This window comes from Pongo abelii, chromosome 6 (assembly GCF_028885655.2).
Source record: "Pongo abelii isolate AG06213 chromosome 6, NHGRI_mPonAbe1-v2.0_pri, whole genome shotgun sequence".
NCBI lineage: Eukaryota > Metazoa > Chordata > Mammalia > Primates > Hominidae > Pongo > Pongo abelii.
In genome coordinates, this window is record NC_071991.2 from 132,774,512 (window position 1) to 132,796,738 (window position 22,227).

A 22,227-nucleotide genomic window follows, 5' to 3' on the forward strand; every position below is an offset into this window, starting at 1 on the left:
TTAAATCATTAACTTACATATATACTCTTTAAAAAAATATTAATCTGCCTGAAAAGATTAAACTAGTCTCCTTTTTTTTTTTTTTTTTTTTTTTTTTTTGAGATGGAGTCTCACTCTGTTGCCCAGGCTGGAGTGCAGTGGCTTGATCTCGGCTCACTGCAACCTCGGCCTCCGGGGTTCAAGCAATTCTCCTGCCTCAGCCTCCCAAGTAGCTGGGACTACAGGCGCATACCACCACGCCCGGCTAATTTTTTGTATTTTTAGTAGAGACGGGGTTTCACCGCGTTATCCAGGATGGTCTCGATCTCCTGACCTTGTGATCCACCCGCCTCGGCCTCCCAAAGTGCTGGAATTACAGGCATGAGCCACCGTGCCCGGCCGTCTCCTCTCTTTTTACAACTTTACTTCTCTCACTTTACCAAGAAAAGAATATTTCTCATTCTGGGATTTTACTGTAGTATTTTGCTCAAGAGTGAAAACTTTCCAGAGGCCAAACACTAATTATTAGAAATACATGGATTGGTGATAAGAGAGTGACTGACTGTAATGACTAGATTATTTTACATGCTAGGTGATTCTCGATATTTTAGTGATTCTCGATATTTTAGTTTTCAAGAAAATTAAAGAAAGATCTAATTAAGTTGTTTCCAAACACATCATTAAAAATAATTTTATATAATAAATCTTTGTATGATTCTTAGGTATTTAATTCAGAAGAAATTGAAAGACTTGAGTGGTACTGATATAATACTTCTCCTTCCATCTACCTATTTATATGAATAAAGTATCTCAACACTTACATCTTAGAAAAATAAAAAACACGACTAGATTGCTGCTGAAACTTGGCTCTTTTACCAACAGGTAACATTGATCTAGAGATACATACAAACCAATTTTAAAATGGCCCTATTCTTCATTAAGAGATGAATTTTCAGTATAATTTTACTATTTATTTTACTATAATTTTACTATTTTTTACTATTTGTTTCATGGTTTTTAAAATTAAAATCTACATTTATGTATAGTGTCACCTCAATACTACTAATAAAATTCAGAAGACAAAAATTGGCATTTGAAGTCTGTGACCGCAAAAACATTATTTCAATCCAAAAATTTATATGCCTATTTTTAAGAGAAGTATATGCTTTTCAAGCAAAAACTATATTGCATTAAGATAAAACTCTATAATAAAAGAAAGAGAAAAATTAGTTCACAGAGAAAAAAATAATGTAAAACTTATGATTGTTAAAGGAGAGCATGTGTATTTTTTTAAATGGATGACAGGATAATAAAACATGATTATGATCAAAACATTATGATGGGATATCAAAACATCAAATTTCTCAGATACCAATATTTCTAATATGCTGGAAATTACATCCTTTGCAACTACTTTTAACCTATAAAAAATTTTAATGTGCAACTAAAATACACAAGGGGATATACAGATTTCCACATTCTTTTACAAAATGTGTCAGTAAAACGTTTAGAAAAGCATTATATTTTAGATCTCTAAGTTTTTCACAAATACTGTGGAGGACTGGCTATTCTTTATGGAAGAGACTAAATTACATTTATTTTACCAATGTAAGAAGATGTATAGAAATTCAAGGAGTGAAAAACTAGCCAAAAAAAAAAGTTCCCTGAGCAACAAGACAAGATGACATAAAGCATGCTCTAATGGTCAGCACTCCACTCAGTTTCACAGTAGATTCAACTTTGAACAGTTTATCTGGCTTATCATTTCAAAGCTGATAGTCATTTGGGGAAAATAAGAAGGGAAACTGTTAGGGACAAATACACTTGACTGAAATAGAAAATTAAAGTAGAGAGCAAGGGGCAAGGGGAGTATGTGGTAGGAATACAATTCTTAAAAGCAAGAACTCAGAAGGCATGCTAGCCTGGGACCATTTGGCACAGGGTCAAAAAGACCAATAACATTAGCAGACTCTAAAGATAATAGTATCTGGTCATAATGATAATTCTGAGTCATTAAAAAAGGGTTAAACTATGCTCTATATATTCTGGGGGAAAAAGGCTAATTATAATATGATTAATAAAGATGAGCATCAAAAGTGTTTTTAAATTGTGTCAGTAAAGTATTTTTAGAAAATTCACCTGCATGGAATACCTTGCTTTCGGAGTACGGCAAATAAATCAAGTGATACTGTATTCAAATCTTACCTGCTGTGAATTATCACCGTTCCCTATACTGAGAGAATCTGAAGGTTTGTCAATGGGGCTGTAAAAAGAAAACAAATCGAATAAAATCAGAATAATCAGAATATAGTCATTCTCCTACAATAAAAACAAACTCCTCAAAAGCAAAAAAAAAAAAAAAAAAAAAAACAGACACTTTACCATCTTAACAAATGTTTATTGAGGTACTGGGAAGTAAAATATTGATTAAATGTTGAGGACACAAAGAAGTACAGGTTGAGCATCCCAAATCCGAAAATCCAATATCTGAACCGCTTCAAAATTTGAAACTTATTGCACGCTGACATGACACTCAAAGAAAATTGGTCACTAGAGCATTTCACATTTCAGATTCTCAGATTTGGGGTGTTTGCCCAATAAGTATAATGCAAGTATCCCAAAATCCAAAAGAAAAAAAATCTGAAATCCAAAACACTTCTGTTCCCAAGAATTTTGAACTAGGAATACTCAATCTGTATAAAATCTCTACCCTTAAGGAACTTACACTGTAATTAGATTCTCCAAAAACAACAGGTAAAATAATAGCTTATGGGGGAAAAAAGGCACTGCTTACAATTAATAGATCAAAGTCTAATCTACCATTTATTTTTGTGCATGTGATAAACATATTCCCCATTTCAGTTTTTGAAATAATACTGACATTTTTCTGGGTGTTTGACAGAGGGCATAAAAGTTATTGAAATATTCTCCATAGGTTTTTAAGAGCAATATATTTCTTTTAATATTTCTATATACTAATCATAACCCTAGAGAAGGCATGTGAAATGAGACAAAAGAAACATTTTTGGCCAAACTACTGATTCAAACAAAAACATTAACATTTTATTTTCATATAGAGAAAATGCAGTACCATGGTAAAGTAAGAGAATCACTGACTTCAAATCCATTTTATCTTGACTGACTTAAAGACAAAATAAAATCTCTATAAGCACTGCACCAGTGTACTGATATCATTCCTATAACTAACTTTATTTAACTCAGCACATGAACAAAAACAGTCATGTGTTGCTTAATGACGGGATACATTTTGAGACATGCATTGATAGGTGATTTTGTCATCGTGGAAACATTAAAGTGTGCACTCACATAAACCTAGATGGCATGGTTTACTACACACCGAGGCTATATAGTGCCTAGTGCTCCTACGCTGCAAACGTGTACAGCATGTTACTGTTTTGAATACTGTAGGCAATGTAACATAAGGGTAAGCATTTGTGTATCTAAATATATCTAAAAATAGAAAAGGTACAGTAAAAAAGTTATTTATAATTATATAAAACCACCATTGTATATGTGGTCCAGCCATTGTTGACCAAAATACTGTTATGCAGTACATGACTATCGTTACTCAAATGTATTGTTCTGATACTGTGTTATAGGAAAAAAATTAAGATTCCAAATTTCTTAAAATTATTTTATTCCCTGAAAATATACACAAAGTCCCCTTTCAAATAGATAACTTACTGATACCATATTTAATTGCTCTAAAAAAAAAAAAATCTAACAAGGGCTAGTACCCAATCTGAACCCCAGGTGCATCTTCTGCAGACATTGCCAGATGTTCTTGATTATAAGCAAACAGATTTGAAATTTACTTGAAGAGCATTTTTACTTATTATGCATAAAACAGCAATAAATCAATGAATATTAAGTAATGTGGGTAATGCAAACAGTTTAAAGATATAGACCTGAGCCCACTAAGTTTAGAAGTATTTGGGGGAAAGAAGATAAGTGCACAAAGAAGGTAAGTACAAACAAACATCAGCCAGTGCTTGCTATCAAATGAATTGTTTAAACAAACAAACAAAAACAATGCCATAAATCTTAAGAAGAAAGCAAAGCTATTACAAGTGGGGCAATTAGGGAAGGTTTCCTAGGGGAGTTCAAATTTAAGTAGGTCCTTAAAAAGATTTACCCAGCAGAGAAGAAAGGGGGAAAGGGGAAAGAACAGCATTAAAGGTAGGAATACCTCCTGTGTCAAGGGTCAAAATGTCAGAGACAGTGTTGGGAGAGCTAAGCATTTAGTTTAGCTGACAAATGGGACAGCTGGAATAATAATGGAAGGTAAGGACAGAAAGGTAAACACAGGTTAGGCTCCACAGGCCACAGAAATGACCTAAACAAGCAGTGTTTTAGAAAGATTAATTTGGTGGCGGAATATAATAGCGACAATCCGAGATAAACTTGCACTATACTTATACTATGGTAATAAGGGCTTCAAGTTGAGAGAAAGAGGTAATAATAGAAACAAAAGGCTAAAAGAAAGATATTACAAAGGACAATTTCTAGTGTCTGGATCTTGGTTCATCTTCCCAGTCACCACCCAATTTAGTGCTTTCATAAGAGCACTAAATAATAATTTTCAATATAAATGAGGTCAGTCTTGCTAATGGCCAGGGCAACATATGAAAATATTACATAAAAAATAAATCTTAAGGATGTTTCTGGATTACAACTAATTAGAATAACTTATATCACCTTGTCCACCATCCAACTGCAATTTCCTAAGCACTGATTCATAATACTTTATGCTTTACCTGGAAAAGTTTTATCAAAGATGTTTTAAAATTTGTAGATTGTGTTATCTATCTGATAATAGCTGCTGAAAAATCAGGATTATGGCAAGAGACCAGTAAATGTATGTTCTACTCAGTTTTACTATATTCTTCTCAATTTATTTTAACAATAACAAATTAAAGGAATAATAAATGAAAAGCTTAAAGAATAAAGATATAACTAGAAATTATTTTATTTCCTATGTGGACTATAACAAGTCAATTATAGTTACACCTGATATTATATTAATAATTGGAACTATCAGTGGAAAAGAATAAAAGATAGGAGAATCCCTGAAAACACATGGGTAACCCCAATAGAAAGAAAAACTATATTTACAAATTCCAATAAATGTGAACTCCTCGTTTCTCTAATGGCTGGAGAGAAAAGAGTTATCTCGAGACTACGACCAACAGGTCAGAGTCCTCACAACTCCACTGGCATCAGATATAGAACTTCCTTCCTCATGAAGGATAAGCACTGAGTCTGCTTAAGCTCTGGTCATATTAATAAATTTCTTTTACTTTCAGCATCCACCCACCCATTATATGCCAAGAGGGTAACTGCTAAGAAAATAAAAACTTTAATAAATACAAGATTTACTCATGAAGAGAGTATTCCATGAAATGGACTATTCCCTGGTCAAAAATTGCCAGGTCCCAATGTTATCAGATATAAGAATTTGGATGCACTAAGATAAATTGCACAGGGCTTTTTTAATTTAAAAACAAACAAAAAACCTACAGGTTTTCTTAAATCAACCTCTTTCTACTGCACTAAACAAAATTACTTGCATTTTGAAGCTAAAGTTTTGTTGTTCATTCCATTTTCAATGGGGGCAGAAGTTGCCTAGTGAGGGAAAAAGCTAGAAAGGTGTTTGAAAAATTGAAGATACCAATTCTATCCTCAAGGATAGAAGCAAAGAAAAGCAGATAATATAAACTGAACTAAAACAAAGAATGAGAGAGGCAAAAACAGAGGTTGACAACCATCTCTGAAAAGGCTAGGAGTTGAGAAGACTGACTACACCTGTACTTCACTCATACAATGAAACTGTCATGATCTGAGAGAAAGAGAAATCAAGATGCTGAAGTCCATAAATACCATGCAGTTCATTGAAAAGTACTGGATTCAAGTGGGACTAAGAAGCACTAATAGGTAATCTGGTCTCCTAACACAATCAAGATATTCCCAGAAGGCAATGCTGTATGTATAAATCCCTGTACATAAAAATTCAAAAACATGTATTTTTATACAAACGATCTCACTAATTTTTTCCTTTTTTTTTTTTAAGTTTCAGTCCTAAATTGTTTTAAAAACCCATGGTAAGACTATATCTTTTTTTTTTTTTTGAGACAGAGTCTCGCTCTGTTGCCCAGGCTGGAGTGCAGTAGCACTATCTTGGCTCACTGCAACCACCACATCCCAGATGCAAGTGATTCTTGCGCCTCAGCCTCCCGAATAGCCGAGATTACAGATGTATGCCGCCATGCCTGGCTAATTTTTGTATTTTTAGTAGAGGCGGGGTTTCACCATGTTGGCCAGGATGGTCTTAACCTCCTGGCCTCAAGTGATCTGCCAGGCTTGGCCTCCCAAAATGCTGGGATTCAGGTGTGAGCCAAGGCACCTGGCTGAGATTACATATTTCTTAGGAGGAAATATTTGTAAATTAACCCAAAAGTGCAACAGAGCTTTTTAAAATACATATATGCACAAAATATATACATATTTATTTATTTAAAGTAAAAAGTATATATCCAGACTCCATCATGAGAATTCTATTCAATTAGTCTAAATTGAGGCATCTGGTATTTGATGATCACTGAAACAAAGGAAGAGAAGAGGAACACAATGAAAAGGCATCAAGACTCCTCAAAGTCTCTCAAATTATTAGATTTCACAAGTAGAAGAAATCACTAAAGTCAAATTTAAATACTTTGTTTTACAGATAAAGAAATCAAATTCAAAACTGTCTGCAAACAGGTAGTCACTGACACAGCTGGGTCTCAGTTTGGATTTGTAGATGTTCAGCCAAGTTTTGATTTCTTCTAACTTGCTCCAAAGGCAATGCTTGAATTTTACTTTCTTTTACTACTTCCTTAATGGTGATGCCAACCAAATCACTAAACATAGTCTCATGATTACTTTTAAAAATTTGCAACATAAACCAATTACATAGTAGAAGAATCAAAGAAAAAACATTTTCAAGGATGGGGGTGGACTAAAAAAAAGTTAGAAGGTTTAGTTTTTCTGCTTACCAAATTCAAAAGAAAAATAGTCAAAGTGACTTACTGATTTTTACTTACATTTTAAACAGAAGATAAAATTTACTTACATTTTAAACATAAAATTTACATAAGGATAAAAGTCAACATAACAGACATTTCCAAATTTCACTGTCATGTTACTATATATACAAATACATATTCATTTTGCTTCTAAATTAAATACTCCCACATATATTCATTTCAAAGACTCTATCTTAATTTTGCCATTTACCAGAGTCCCTAAGTAATTCTGAGATATTTTTAAACACTTGCTAACACAAAGGATATATTTAAGTTATCAACAGGTAAAACTTGCCTTTACAGAATATACTTTGACATGGGCTTCAAATATACATTAACATGTAAAGTATTACTTCACTACTAAAACATGGCCACATCTAAGTGGCATAATTAGCTATTAATAGAATAAGAAGTTGGGTGTAGCACCACGTGCCTATAGTCCTAGTTACTCAGGAGGCTGAGGCAGGAAGATCACTTGAGCTCGGGAATTAGAGGCCAGCCTGGGCAACACAGCAAGATCCTCTCTCTTTAGAATAAAGTAAAAAATAAAAATAAATAAATAAAAAGGCAAGAAAAATATGCCTTATTAAACCTAGAACGATTGTAGTTGTGTAAACACGATTTTAATTAGAATTTTCTCATAACCCCATGACCTACTTAACATGAATGAAAATAAATGTTTTGATAACTATTAATAAGTAGAAAGAATTAGTTTTTAATAATAAAGTCAAAATATGGACATCTACTAGCCTAAACATATCACAAAATGTGGTAACCTTTCAAAAACAGCAAGTCTCCACTTACTCATAAATTCTGTATTTCAGTAATACACTTAATGTTTTTAAAAGATTTATATTTAAGTTAAACCTAAACACACTTCTTATTTGCTTTACTTTTATTCTAGTAAACAAGGGCACCCACAACCCTATCTTTAACTGCCCCTTCACCCCACACTCATTCCACCCCACCCTCTGGAACAAATACTTCAGACAAGTGGTTCTAACTTCTTTTTTGACCATATTCTACTTAGGTGGGCCAAGATATCCCAGTTCACTTACTAGTTTTTCACTGCATATGCACATGTGCACTAACTCTGTATATAGCCAAATACAACATAGGAAGAAAACTTTTGAAGAGAAATAAGGAAGATTCTGAGATATAAACTCAGAAAAACCTAGTAATCCACTGATTTTAATGTAAATATAAAATCTTAGCAAACTTTAACTCACCCACTTAACTTACTAGTCCATTTCTCATGGCACCTGACCATAGTTTGAGAATCACTGCTTTATTCCACTCCTGAATTCACCTCTAATCTATCTAGAGGTATCAGCAGACCAGTGCCCTCCACACCAGTATTTAATTGATAACTATTTTTAGGTCAGTTCTCTCTCTCAAAAGAATGTGCACAGATGCAAAATTTTACATAAAATTTCAGTGTTCACAAATATCCTGAGGCCTATTCATAATCTAACAATCTCTGCTTGAGACCTTTTTCCACAAATCTATGAACTACGTCTTTTCTAAATCTCAAGAGTTTTACCAAATAATGTCAGGGTATGAGAACAGAATTCATGCAGTGACCACTCCCATTCTGCTGAACTAATAAGGTACTCTGACTATTCCTTCAGTCTATCAGAGATTATACTTGATTTTCAGTAAGGATATAGCTGTATTTTTATTTTAAAAGATGTATACTCCTCAAATGTAATAAAAATTGATAAATTCCTATAGAAGTTTCCCTTTCACCATTTCTCTAGCTAATCCATTACTGCCACCGATCTGTGGCTCAGGGAAAGTTTGTTAAAAATAACATCAATTCCTTGGAATTTACAATCCATCCACTACATCTGTCTTCAGGTAATAAGCCTCAAGCACCAGAGATTTTCAAGATCAAACTACATATAGTTACGGCACAGTTTCATTTAAGCAAATTTGATTTATGTTTTAAAAAGTTTTTTCGAAGAGTTGCTCTTAAGAATTTTACTTCTTCTAGACTGAAGAGTGGGAGAATGAGGGATGAGCTTGGGCTTTAAAGTCACAGAGACTTTAGTCAGAATCTTATCTACTGCTTATTTGTGTGGGATACTGGTAAACTGTTTAAACTCTCTGAGACTTAGTTTTTTTTACCTGTAGTAAGAAAACAATATATACCACACAGGCCTACTGAGGATATTAAATGAACACAGAAGACTCAAAACTTTTATTCCACCCTCGTTCCACCTAAGTCTAAAGCTGAACATCTCCATTTCCTCAATGATGGCTTGTTTCAGCCACAATATCAAGTCATAACCATTTACACTGAGTGATCTGCATACCCCACAATTCTTGTAACTAGGCCTGCTCACTGTCTTGGGCACAGCAGCCTACCTAGTTACTATTCCTTTCACAGTTGGTACTTAAATAGCATCTCAATCTAAATGAAGATATTTCAAAGCCCCAAACTTAAAAATAATAAAATAGCCAGTCCTTAAGCATCATTACTGCAAGGCTTCATCACTTCCCACTCTCATTACTTGTATTCATCCTTTCAAAGCAACTTATTCATAGCACATATACAGTTCAAAACTCATTAAGACTGATATACTCTCAAATTCATAATAATGAAGGGGAGCAGATGACAAATTCCTTTTTTAGAATTTTCTGCTCACTAGGTGAAATAAGAGTAAAATATATTATAGAAAAATTCACTTACTATCATATATGTGTATCGGGGACCATGTCAGGATTCAGTGAGGATTAATAGCTATAGTACTCTTAAGATTCGTACACTGGCTTAATTGAAAATAAGACAAAATCACATTTTAAGCTTCGAGTCTCAATCTATAAGGTTCCAGGCTTTGCTTTCTTGCAATTCTTTCTGTAAAACTGCTACCCACTATCTAGGAATGCCAAGAAATGTGAAAATGAAACCCTTCTTTGAGTTTCTTTTTTTCCTAGAAAGTTTAAGTCTTAACTTACCTTGAAGAAGAAGAAACCTATCTCTTGGGTACGACCTTGGAAAGAGTTACACTGCTCATCACTCTAATTTGGCAAGTCTTTCCTGTGGGAAGAAATCTTATCTACAAATTCATCCCTACTACCTACTTCCTCTGTATGCCTACCCTGGGTAATGGCAATGTGGAAGTGGAAACCAAAGCAGACCCTTTGCTATGACTGACAGTCAGCCAAAGGCTTACTCTCTGTAACTTGGGCCATTAATTGTCACTTAATAAATTTAGGTAACCACATTAAAACAGAAAACATCCCCAACCCCGGCCCCCCCCCAAAAAAAAAGTTTCCATATCATGTACTCATGCAAAGCATGTACACCTATGTCAAAATTTGCTCTGGCCAGGCACAGTGGCTCATACCTGTAATCCCAGCACTTTGAGAGGCCAAGGCAGGCGAATCGCTTGAGCCCAGGAGTTTGAGACCAGCCTGGGCAACATGGTGAAACGCCATCTCTACAAAAAAAAGAAAAATTAACTGGGTGTGTTGGTGTGCACCTGTAGTTCCAGCTATTCAGAAGGCTGAGGTGGGATGATCGTTTGAGCCTGGGAGGTCAAGGCTGCAGTGAGCTATGACTGCACCACTGTGCTCCAGCCTAGGTGACAGCAAGACTCTCAAAAAATTTTTTTTATTCTGGTCCCAGCTGAGGTTCTGTAGCACTGGCTTTGGGCAAAATTAGTAAATGAGTTTACTTGTTTTATATTTCCTTTTTTCCTCCTGTTTCCCCCTTTACAACTTGTGGCTCCTAGACATTCTCCTGCTACCAAAACAGTTATGAATGTGCTCTATGGACTACCTGACTATACTTTATAATAAAGGCAAAGTCAATAAAATGTTAGCAAATCTATTAATAACTGATCACAAAAATAAGTAAACAATATAGTTTGAATATATGTCCCCACCAAATCTCCTGTTGAATTATAATCCCCAGTGTTGGAGGTGGGGCCTGGTGGGAGGCATTTGAATCATGGGGGTGGACCTCTCATGAACGGCTTGGGCCATCCCCTTGGTGATGAGTAAGCTCTTGCTCTGAGTTCACAGGAGATCTGGTCATTTAAAAGCGTGTGGTACCTTCCCTCCACAACCTTCTCCCTCTTGCTATTGCTGTATATGATGTGCCTGCCTCCCGCTTTGCCCAGAAGCCAAGTGATGTCAGCATCATGCTTGTACAGCCTGCAGAACTGTAAGCCAATTGAATCTCTCTGCTTTATAAATTATCCAGTCTCAAGTATTTCTTTATAGCAATGCAAGAACAGACTAAACACAGTAAAAGCTAACTACTTGTTATAAATGCCAAAGATACTTTTGGTAAATTCCAATATTCATTTCCAATCTAAAGGAAAAAAGTCTCAATAAATTAGGAATAACAAGGTATTTCATATTGTGATTAAAAATACTTATCTCAAGTAAATGATCAAAATCATCCTTAAAGAGTAAATAAAACACTAAAGACATCCCCATAAAAGTAAAGTATGAGGTAAGAACACCTGCTAGTGCTACTTGTCTAACACTGTTTTTGCATTGTTTAGCCTAAGCATTTTTCAAATAGAAAGAGGTGGTAGGAGATCCAATACAATAAAACAGGAAAAAGAAAATCTTTCCTGAAAGGCACAAGAGAGATATGCTATGCTAATGGTTGGGAGGAGTCAATGTTTTGTTTTTGTTTTTTTGTAGAGACAGGGGTCTTGCTTTGTTGCCCAGGCTGCTCTCGAACTCCTGGCCTGAAGTGATCCTCCTGTCTCAGCCTCACAAAGTTCTGGGATTACAGGCATGTGCCACCAGGCCTGGCCTCAGTGTCAAAGAATATAAATTCTTCCAAAACTGATTTACAATGTATTTTGAAACACAAATAATTGATCAACTGATTGGGGAAGTTCAGATCTCTGTAACTCATATAAAACTTTTAAACACACAAATAAAACATGGGAAACATATAAACTCACAGTGCATAAAAAGTTCACTCTGTTAATCAAATACAAGTTAAAATGAGACAGTTTTTTTTGTTTATCAAATTGGCACGTATGCAGAAGGAAAAAAAATACCCAATTCAAGGAAATAGGTACTCTCATACTCTGACTCAGCAGGTCTACTTGTAGGAACAATCAAAGCTATAACCATTTATATGTTACAACCATATAACATTTACATGTAAAGATGTTCATGTCACAGTGTTATAAATAATATCAACAAAGTCAACCTAACATACAATAGCAGAAGATTGGCTTAATAAATTTAAAATATGAACATATAGTGAAATACTATGTAGCCATAAAAAATTATGTTTTAGTGACATGGGGAAATTATTCATAATAATATGTATTAGGTTTTCAAATGTAACAAACCAAGGTAACTCTGTGTATAATGGTTTACATGCATTCGCAAGAAGAAAAAAGACTAAGAAAATACACAATGCAAGGAATTAGTGTATAAGAAAATACACTAACACTTTACAAATTTATATTTTACAATAATTTGTATTTATTCATGCATTCATCTTCCAACCTACTTATTGGGGTTCAGGGTTGCAGGTGGCCAGAGCCCATCCTAGCAAATCAGAGGGCAAGGCAAGAACCAACCTTGGCAGGGTCCCCTCACACACATAAACACTCACACTCACTCACAATGGGACAATTTGGACATGTCAATTCACTTAACGTGCACAGCTTTGGGATGTGGGAGGAAACCAGAGTGCCCAGAGAAAATCCACCCAGACATGGGGAGAACAGGCAAGGTCCACAGAGGCAGTGGCCCCAGCTGGGAATCGATTTTTTTCTCATCAACATTGTAACAAAACAATACTGAATGAAACGATGTTACTGGAGGGCATGCTGTACACAAATCACTTTCAATGAAAAGCTCTGGGTATTAAGATCATATGCAATATTTATTTTATTCTGTATGCTTTCATTAATTTTTCACATTTCCTTCAATAAAAACATATAGTTTTATATTCAGAAGACAACAAATGTTATCTCAAAGAGATCATCTAAATTTTAAATTTTTGCTCTGAAATCACCAGAGGCTATAAACCCAGAATTTGACTTAAATTAGAATGACAACATTTTTAATGCAAACAATGATGTGCATAAATGTTAAAAGCATCTAAAATAAACCACTGTTTAGTACAATAACTTCATTCTTATACCAAGCACTACAGAGGTGGCAACGAATAAGATAAGTAATAGCATATGGTTTGCCATAAAATAACCATACAGGGCTAGAAAAGGGTGGGTACAAAAGATTAAAGGAAAAGATCAAAGCTTGTCAAACCAGAAAGATCTGTTTTGACTTAGCTTTTATTCTTAGCTTTGATATAAACAAATTTTACATAGTTTACTATACAGTAACTTTATGTTTCGCTTTGTGGTCTATTTTATATTTATTTATATTTACATACACATGTGCACATATGTATATGTGTATAATTTAGTTTTTAATAATTTAAATAATCTTTACTCTCAAAATGAATAAACACAGACTTCAAAATTTAAAGACAAGAATGTGTTTTCGAAGAAATGGACTCAGACAATAATCCATGTAGTTATTATTAGCTATATCTGAAAATAGTTCTTACATTATTTTAGCACCAAATAGACACTGGGCTATAATATTTAACACCTAGACATTAGAACAACATTCAAACAAATTTAACTTTGGAATTTAAAAAAAAGATCATCAACATAAATTAATTACAACATTTACTTCTAAAATTCATTTGATAAAAGTTAAACTTATCAAATAAAAAAGAACAAAAATCCTAACACATCAAATTTAAAGAAAGTTCAGGATAGAATAAAATCCCCAAATTATTATATTTATTAATATGATTTTCTGATAGGCCATAACAAAATATAATCTAAGATATTGAAGATCACCATATCAGAATGAGACTCTCTACTGAAGACTATAAATTTATTTAAGCATTGACACAATATAGTTTACCCAAAACCATAATGAGATGGAAGATAGGAGATGACTGGTCTCCTAAGATGAGTAAGATTCTGAATATGGGATACTCCCTGTTCATTTACAGGACTTAAATGACTTTAGTGATTCCTGGAACTAGATATCCTTGAATATCTGTGTCCCCAACACACAAGGCTTCCTTCAGATAACACCCACTTTCCCTTTTATAGTATTTTCCCCCTAATTATATCAAGGGGGACCTCAATTAGGTAATCAGAGCCTTTTAAAACCTAAAATCCCTTAATTTTCTCTTTAATAAGGAAAGTATTCCCTGGGCTCAGAGTAGTCTGCAAATCACCGCAAAAGGTGAACTCATCAAAAAGCTAGTCTGAAGTGTTACCAGGGAAGAGTAGGCAGCAAGCATTCAAACCCAGAAATTGTGACTCAACATTTCCCATACAGCTACACAATTCTGCATAAATGATAGACCTTGTCAACAAGGCTTTTGCCTGAAAAAGATCTAAAATGAAAAGAGAAGATCAACTGATAAGAAGGTAAGATGTCTGACTATCAATATCAATACTTACGTATCGTACCTCTGCAGTGGTGTCACTTTGTTCTTATTTTTATCAACTGAACCCGTAGATAGCTGAAGAAAATTGGGATTTAATTTATATAATTCTTGAAGTAGCTTCTGTTCATATTCTTGGTGTTTACCCGCCTAATGAAAGAAGAAATTAAAACTGCAGTGGGATTCACAAAATGGCTGGTATAAAATACTGAATAATCTTCTGAATTATTAAATATATTTTAAATAAAATAAATAAGATTTTTAAAAAATAAAACATTAAATAAATAAAATTTACATAAATTTTTAAATAAAACAAGTAAGAGAAACCTGTGAGGATATCACAAAACTTCTAGATCAATGAAAGTCATTCCAACAAAATTATATGATATATATCTGATAAATTAAGGCATTTCATCAACCCATTTATTGTACAGAAAAGCATATTAAGGGGAGAACATTTTTGCTAGCTCAAAAAGTGTAAGGTCCACTTTAAACCTACTTCCAAGTCTTTCATGTAAGAATTAAGTCTTGTAACACTGAGTTTTCTGAAAATCAGCCAAAATTCATCAGTCTCCTTTTTAATTTGGAGATTAGCACTTGAAGTAATACATAGATGAACAGTTTTACTATATTGTTCATTATCTTGACACTAAGTAAAACTTCCATGAATTAGTTTTTGCTTTCTCTTTTCCTCTATGGTTATCAAAAGTAAAATAAAAATTAATGTATTTTAAACTCTAGACCCAGGGTTAGCAATTTACAGCCAGTTAACTGTTTTTGTAAAGTTTTACTGGAACATGGTCATGCCCATTCATTTACATATTGTATTTGGCTGCCATTCTGCTACAAAGGCAGAGTGTAGTAGTACAACAGAGGCAGAGTAAAGTAGTTGTGACAGAAGACTACATACATAGCTCAGAAACCCTAAAATATTTACTAACTGGCCTTTACAGAAAAAGTTTGCCAACCTCTGCTCTATACATAAGAGAATGCTATGCTTACTTTAGCTGGGTAGGTGTACATCAAAAGGCAATGTCACAAATATTATGGGAAAAATTAGGCAAAGATTGCCTGTGGAAGCTAATTAGACACAAACATAAATGATAATGAACTTACTTTGAGTAACGTTTTACTATTTGCATGTATATCTAGACTGGAAGAATAGTTTTACTTACCTTCAGGGATGTTAATTTTTTTAAATTATGGTCTAAATAGATGTTATACAACAAACCAAAACGGAACAAATCAAAACAGTAACAAGTGAGGGCAACTGCACTTAATTGAGCATAACTGTGTCATATATACTGCACAATGCATCGTTCCCTGTTCTGAGAGGCCACTTGCTTGTTTCAATTGGACCTATAAATATTTCCTATGGCACTAAATTTTGAGTTACGCAGTAACAAGGAAAGATTTTCTGATTTTTGCCATAAAATTTATTCAAATTTCTTTCCTACATCAAGAAAGTGTTTGAACAACAACCACAAAAAATCCCCTTTTAAAGTAATTTTAAACTCAGCTAAAGAAGAGCAAGATAAATTCAGGACAACATTATAAAATTAGTTTTAAATTATTTTTAAAAATACATTAGATGTGAAATGTACATTTTTAAAACATGAAAAGTCTTGAAAATTATTTCTGGAATCAATACTTCAGGAGATACGGCTTTCACTAATATCTGTGGAAAGCCACAAAGAGCTCAACTTGATATTAAAATGACTCTACAGGGGCAGTTCATAAAGACAGGTTAAATCCCATTACAAACAAGTTCCAAAGGACTGCCCATACATTTTATTTTATTATTTAATATTACTTTAAATGAGATCAACTGGGTGGGACTTGTAAATTCTGATAGACAGAAATTGATAGGAAATGTGAATAAAGTATACCCTCTACTAATTAAAATTTAGTTTGAAATGGTTCTACCTTAGATTTCATTCAAGAAGATTTCATCCAAAAAACAAAAAAAGCATTAAGAAATCAGTTAAGTCATCTGTCCTTATTAAATATCAGATAGACCTTATTTTAACATTGTTTTTGAATCATAAAGACCATACTGTCAAGAAAACTCTGATGTATTTATTATAATGGGATTTAATCTGTACTAGCTCCAAGTCAAAAAAGGTAATACTCCATTTAACAATCTTTTCTTAAAGGAGCCCCTACCAGACTTTCTCTAGTTTGACCTGGAGAATGAAAGGTAGCAATGAATGCCCCCCACCTTCTAAATGAGAAGTATTCCTGAAAAGTCCACAGCAACAATCTGAAGTCCTCATCTACAATAGGGAAGTGCAGCATTGTGCTTTGGTATAATCCTCATTTAATATGTCGTATGGTCAACATTTTTACTTGTTAAGTCATGTTTATACTACAAATTGAAAGGAGACAGGAGAAGAGGAAATGTAAAAAAGAACATAGGATATTAAGCCTTCAATTCACCCTTTACAGGATACTGACTCAGTGGACACTTTCATGGGGAGAATATTTTTGTAAAAATAATATTAGTTTATCAGCATTGTTTGACAGAGTATTATTTTCTAGCAAGCTCTGTAAAGAGTATAGATTGGTTTAACAAATAATTACAATATCCCACTTAGCTTTCATTTTGTTGACATTCCCCTTAAAATAGCATTTCCCAAAGTGTTTTCCTGGTTAACTAAGTTCTGGTTGTAAATTCCCTTCACGGATATGTATTAGCATATTAAGGACTCTGAGAAGTCTTAAAGCAAAGAAACCTGTCCATCTTCATTAATCCAGCATTTCAAACTTAGTTGACCACAGACACATTTTTATTGTAACAATATCCTGCAGAACTGACCTTCCATTAAACACTTTGTTTGGCAAATGCTACTTTAAAGTAATATCAGTTTTTACAAAATCGAATCCTTAGTTTTTGCTTTTGCAATGTTAACTAACAAAAAAAAAAGTACTCCCTTTTCTGCAAAGTTTGATAATTCACATGACTTTACTACCTGCATTTCCTCTTTTGTGAAGCTGGCCGCCTCATCCCCCAATTCATGAAGATACATGCAGTCAGGTTTTGGACACTGCATATTCTTTAAGAAGTAACTGCAGTATTTTGTTGTACCTAGAGATGCCTGCAGGAGGAAGAGGGGTAAAGGAAAAGAAGACTCAATGTGAACTGACAACACAATGAGAATCTCCATGTTTAGTGTTTTCAAGTCACCTAAAATGAGGCACAAACATGACAAAACAAAAAGTATGGCTGCAAATACTAGAGAACTAAACTATTATTAGCAGGATTTATTATAGATGAGGCTCATTTGGAAGAACTAAAGAAACATCTGTCTATGGTTTCCAAAACTTGAACACCCAAATCTTCCCTAGATATCAGGAGAGGAGACAGACAAAAAAATCTGTTCCATGTTATGAGTGGTTAGACACATAAGAAGGGAAATTCCTTTTTCTAATTATGCCATCCTTCTTCCATTAACAATAAAGCTTTGCTTAGTGGGACTCTTCACTGAAACTGGAATCAATGTCCATATATTTAAGGACCACCTATTTCTGAAGAAAATAATGGTTCTATTTTCACAAAATAAGATATATGCAAAAATGTGATATTTTAAAAGATTATCCCTGATAATGAATACTGTTTATTCCTATCTGGTAAAAGAGGACCCTACAGAAATCAGCAGTAAACAAATTAGCTATAATAGATGGTATGGACCCTAAGACAGACTCTTCAAATTAACTGTCAAATTTAATATATAAATGCTCAGTTCTCCTTTACTTACTATATTTTATCTCGTCTCCCTTAAAAAAAAAAAAAAAAAAAGAATCAAGAGGACTATATTACCTTAAGTGTTCTGCCATCTACTACCACATTGTTGACACACTGTATGGCTCTGAGAGCGTCTTCTGACCGGATATAGGTTACATAAGCACTGGCACTTGGACCCTAAAGTGAAAACATCCCATATTCCAGTGTTATTAGTTAAAAATTAAACACTACTAAAAAAATTCTACTGCAACCTAGGGAATTCTAAAGACCCTGACTACTACTATTACTAATGACAATAATTAGTAGTAGTAGTGGCAGTTTTGATTAAACACTAAACTAGCTCATTTGAAAGTAATAATACTCAATGGATTTTATCTGATTTTAAGAATATTGTAATGTATGTGAATAAAATATTACTTTGGCTTGGCATTTTTTTTTAAAAAAAGTCATTTGACAGGCTCGTCAAGGTTATAAAAAATTAAAATTTAGATTAAAAAATAAGATTTAAAGACTATGTCAAATTATGTTCTCTCAAAAATAAACGCAATCTGGAAAACTATTCTATCTGATAACACCAGCATAACAAAGACACTATTAAGTTTTCAATATCTGAAAATATTACATATTAGAAATCACTATCTAATCCTTATTTATCCCATTGCCCAATAACAGACTCACCTCCCCCTCCCCTTCACTCCATCACTAAATGTTTGTTTTACTATTTCTCTCTTAATTGTTAAGTCCTAGAAGGGTCAAATAAAAAAATCCCCCACCCCACCAACAGAGGTCACTACACTGCTTAAGTCCTTGTCCCTCAAGCTTTCTAATCAGAGAGAGCAAAGTTTCCTTTGGAACAGCCCAGGTCAAGCCCAGACCATAAGGAGGAAAGGCAAAAATCCCTAAAATTAGTTACCTGTGAGCCTGCATATGATGTGCTATTATTGATGACAACTTTATGTATTTTACCAAACTTCCCAAAATATTCTGGTCGTTTTAAAACCTATAAAAGAAGAAGAAATAAAGTATAAACTGTCCCCATTTTCAACAACTTTATCCTTATAATGGAGACATTCATCATCCCTCTTCAGCAAAAGGAAAATAATAATTTTTCAAGTTTTCTAATAAATGTCACTACCTCCTAATTGCAGTTTGTGTAGCTAACCTATAGGAAATCAAAAGAGTCTAAAAGCTATTTTTTTCTTGACCCACTGAATAGAAACTGAGACTCACTAAATTTGATATTATCTACTATATAGGTTCTAATAACTGCTCCAATAATCTATGGGATCTTACCTGTACAGTATTCTTAAACACAAAACAGATCAAAGATCTTAACTACATTGCCATTAAGAGATGATCCTTATACGAAAGCAATTCTTCAAAAACAATGACCAAAATAATGTATTAAAGGTAAAGACAGAATTGAAAGAACAGACATAAAGACAGTCTTTACTCATAAATCTACTGTATATAACATTGTTTATAAATTACAAATTTCAAATAACAGTGTGCCCACTCAACCCTCTATGCTTTACAATTTATCATTGTGCATAGTTTCCTATGTCAATCAGTTTTACCATTTCTCATCTGTCTCATGAGGCTTTTTCTCCTACTTTTCCTGGTACGTAACACTTCGGAAACAAATGTATACGTTTCTTTATTACCTGGTTACTTCTTGGTGGTTATTTCCCCTACGTGCCTCATCTCCTTTACTTTGTGAACACTATATGCATTCTTTCAGCTTCTCTTACAAACTTAACCTTGGCTAATTTGACCAGTATGTAACTTGACAAAAAGACATCTCCCATAATTTGCAACTACCTCAAAATTCTGTTTTCCTAGAATGTACCTTTAGACCTACTGTTCCTACAATCTCTCCAAATAGCAAGCTCTCTCCAAATGAAAGCTTTCTGCGTGTACCTATTCAAGTGTGTGTAAAGTATTTCTTTCCATTCATATTTGACAATATTCTTACAGACTTATAATTTAGCTATTATGTTCTGCATCTGATAGAATCAAAGCTTCATGAATAAACCTACGGCGGGTGTATCATTAATTCTTAGTCTTCCACCTAATTCATAGAAAGTAATTAATCTTATATTTTATTTTAGGTGCTTGTAAGTATAAGGTAACTGTTATGTTTGCTGTAGCCAATTCTAACGGATTAGAAGGTGAGGTAATTATACTGAGTTTCAATCTTTTTTCCACCCAAAACCCCTGAGGGATATGATAGTAATAGTGGCTAACACAATGACCCTTAAGTTATTCGTAGCAAAGTCTCAGGGTTGATAAAGAGAGAAGAGCAGAGTTTGAAAAAGCTTTCTGGCTAGCGGAGTTTGGAACTGCATTCAATATTCCAGCTGGATGCATACCAACTCAGCAACCAGCCTCATAGCTAAGATACCTGCTCCAAAGGGTTCAGTCAGGCTGGTCACAGGTTGTCCTGCAACAGCATCATAGGTTTAAGGCAGTAGTACTCAATGAGGAAAGCACTCAAGGGGCAGTCTGGAAATCTGTGGAAGCTTTTATTGGGAGAGACTGTTAAAGCGACTGGGAGAGTCTACTGGTGTTCAGTGGATGGGGACCAGAGATGTCTTACAAGGCTCAGGCTAGCCCCGTACAACAAAGAATTGTCCTGCACAATTTCTGAATGCCCTGCAAGACATGCCTGAAGCTGTTTATTGAGCCAGAAACAAATTCCATATTATACATAATTACAAAGTATTTTCCCAGCTTTGTTTAAAATTTTACTAAGAGTTATCTGAGAAAAATCACATTATTGATGTTTCATGGTACCTGAGTTGCCAATTCATACACCAGCAACAATCTGCATTTGTAGTTGTCACAGTCCATGATTTTACAAATAAGTGCAAGTATCTTACTTCTTTATTACATAGGATAAAATAGTACTTTAGAGCCTCAATATGTAAAGAAATCCTTCGATGATCTAGTTAAAATGCAGATTCAGATCCAGCAGATCTGAGGCAGGGCTGAAGAGTTTGCCTAATAAGCTCTCTGGCGATATTAATGTTATGGGCCCAGAGGCCACACCTTGAATAGCAAGGTTCTAGAGTAGAAATGTACAAGCATTTATATGTACAAATAGTCTTTTTATAATTACTTTCCTTTTATTCCTTGTTTATATATACTTTTTCAAATTATGTGTGTAGACAAATTATATTATCAAGAAGTCATTTCATGAAAGTCAAGGGGTGTTACATTAGTTTTTAAAAAGTGGACACTGAGTCGGATAAGGTTGAAGGCCACTGGGTTATGGAAACGTTTTCTGGCCAACGTTTGGGTGTAACACCTTTATAACAACATGAGATTGGTATGTAATTATGATGACATGTTCACACTGCAGCCAGAATGGTACTGTCAAAGCACAAATCTAACCATGTCATTCTGTTCTTAAGAACATTGAAAAGCTTTCCACTGCCTTTAGGATAAAGTGCAAACTCCTTAGCATGGTTAGAAAGCCCTTCATGATCCATTACCACTTACCTTGGCACCTTATCTCTCACCACTGCAATCTAATCTTCCAGCGAAACAAATCACTTGCAGATTGAGGTCTTTCTCATCCAGAAGCATTGTATAGTTGCTGTGCGAGAAGCACTTTACCCCAAAGACAGCAGAGGGGTACGTACCTCCCTCCCAAGGTGGAACGCTATCCCTTGTGCCTTTACAGCACACAACACTTCTCATATTGTTGCTTTCGTAAAAAGGAAGGTACTACTTATTTATCTACTACTACTTGTTTATCAGTGTATGCTCAATGTCTTAAATAATGCCTGGCATATTGCAGGTACTCAATACTTACTTACTGAAAAACTGAACTATCTTAGCATTAAACAAAAAGAATTACATGGATTTGTAAAAATAGTGGGCCTCAAAGTATTAGCAAATGGCAAGTGGTTGATAAGAAATAGGCTGCCCAGGCAAGGGAAAAA

At 34.1% G+C, this 22,227-nt stretch overlaps 1 protein-coding gene across 7 annotated transcripts in view; it reads right to left on the minus strand.

Annotated features, from left to right (window-relative positions):
- CNOT4 (CCR4-NOT transcription complex subunit 4) overlaps positions 1 to 22,227 on the minus strand; it is a 148,841-nt gene that overhangs the window by 34,335 nt on the left and 92,279 nt on the right. For 4 of the 7 annotated variants that reach the window (XM_009243237.4, XM_009243235.2, XM_009243240.2 and 1 more), the window contains 5 exon segments: positions 19,191 to 19,277; positions 18,353 to 18,454; positions 17,505 to 17,630; positions 14,549 to 14,682; positions 2,185 to 2,242 (listed from right to left, as the gene is read on the minus strand). In XM_009243237.4, the coding sequence (XP_009241512.2) occupies positions 2,185 to 2,242; positions 14,549 to 14,682; positions 17,505 to 17,630; positions 18,353 to 18,454; positions 19,191 to 19,277 (507 nt within the window). 7 annotated transcript variants of the gene reach the window in all.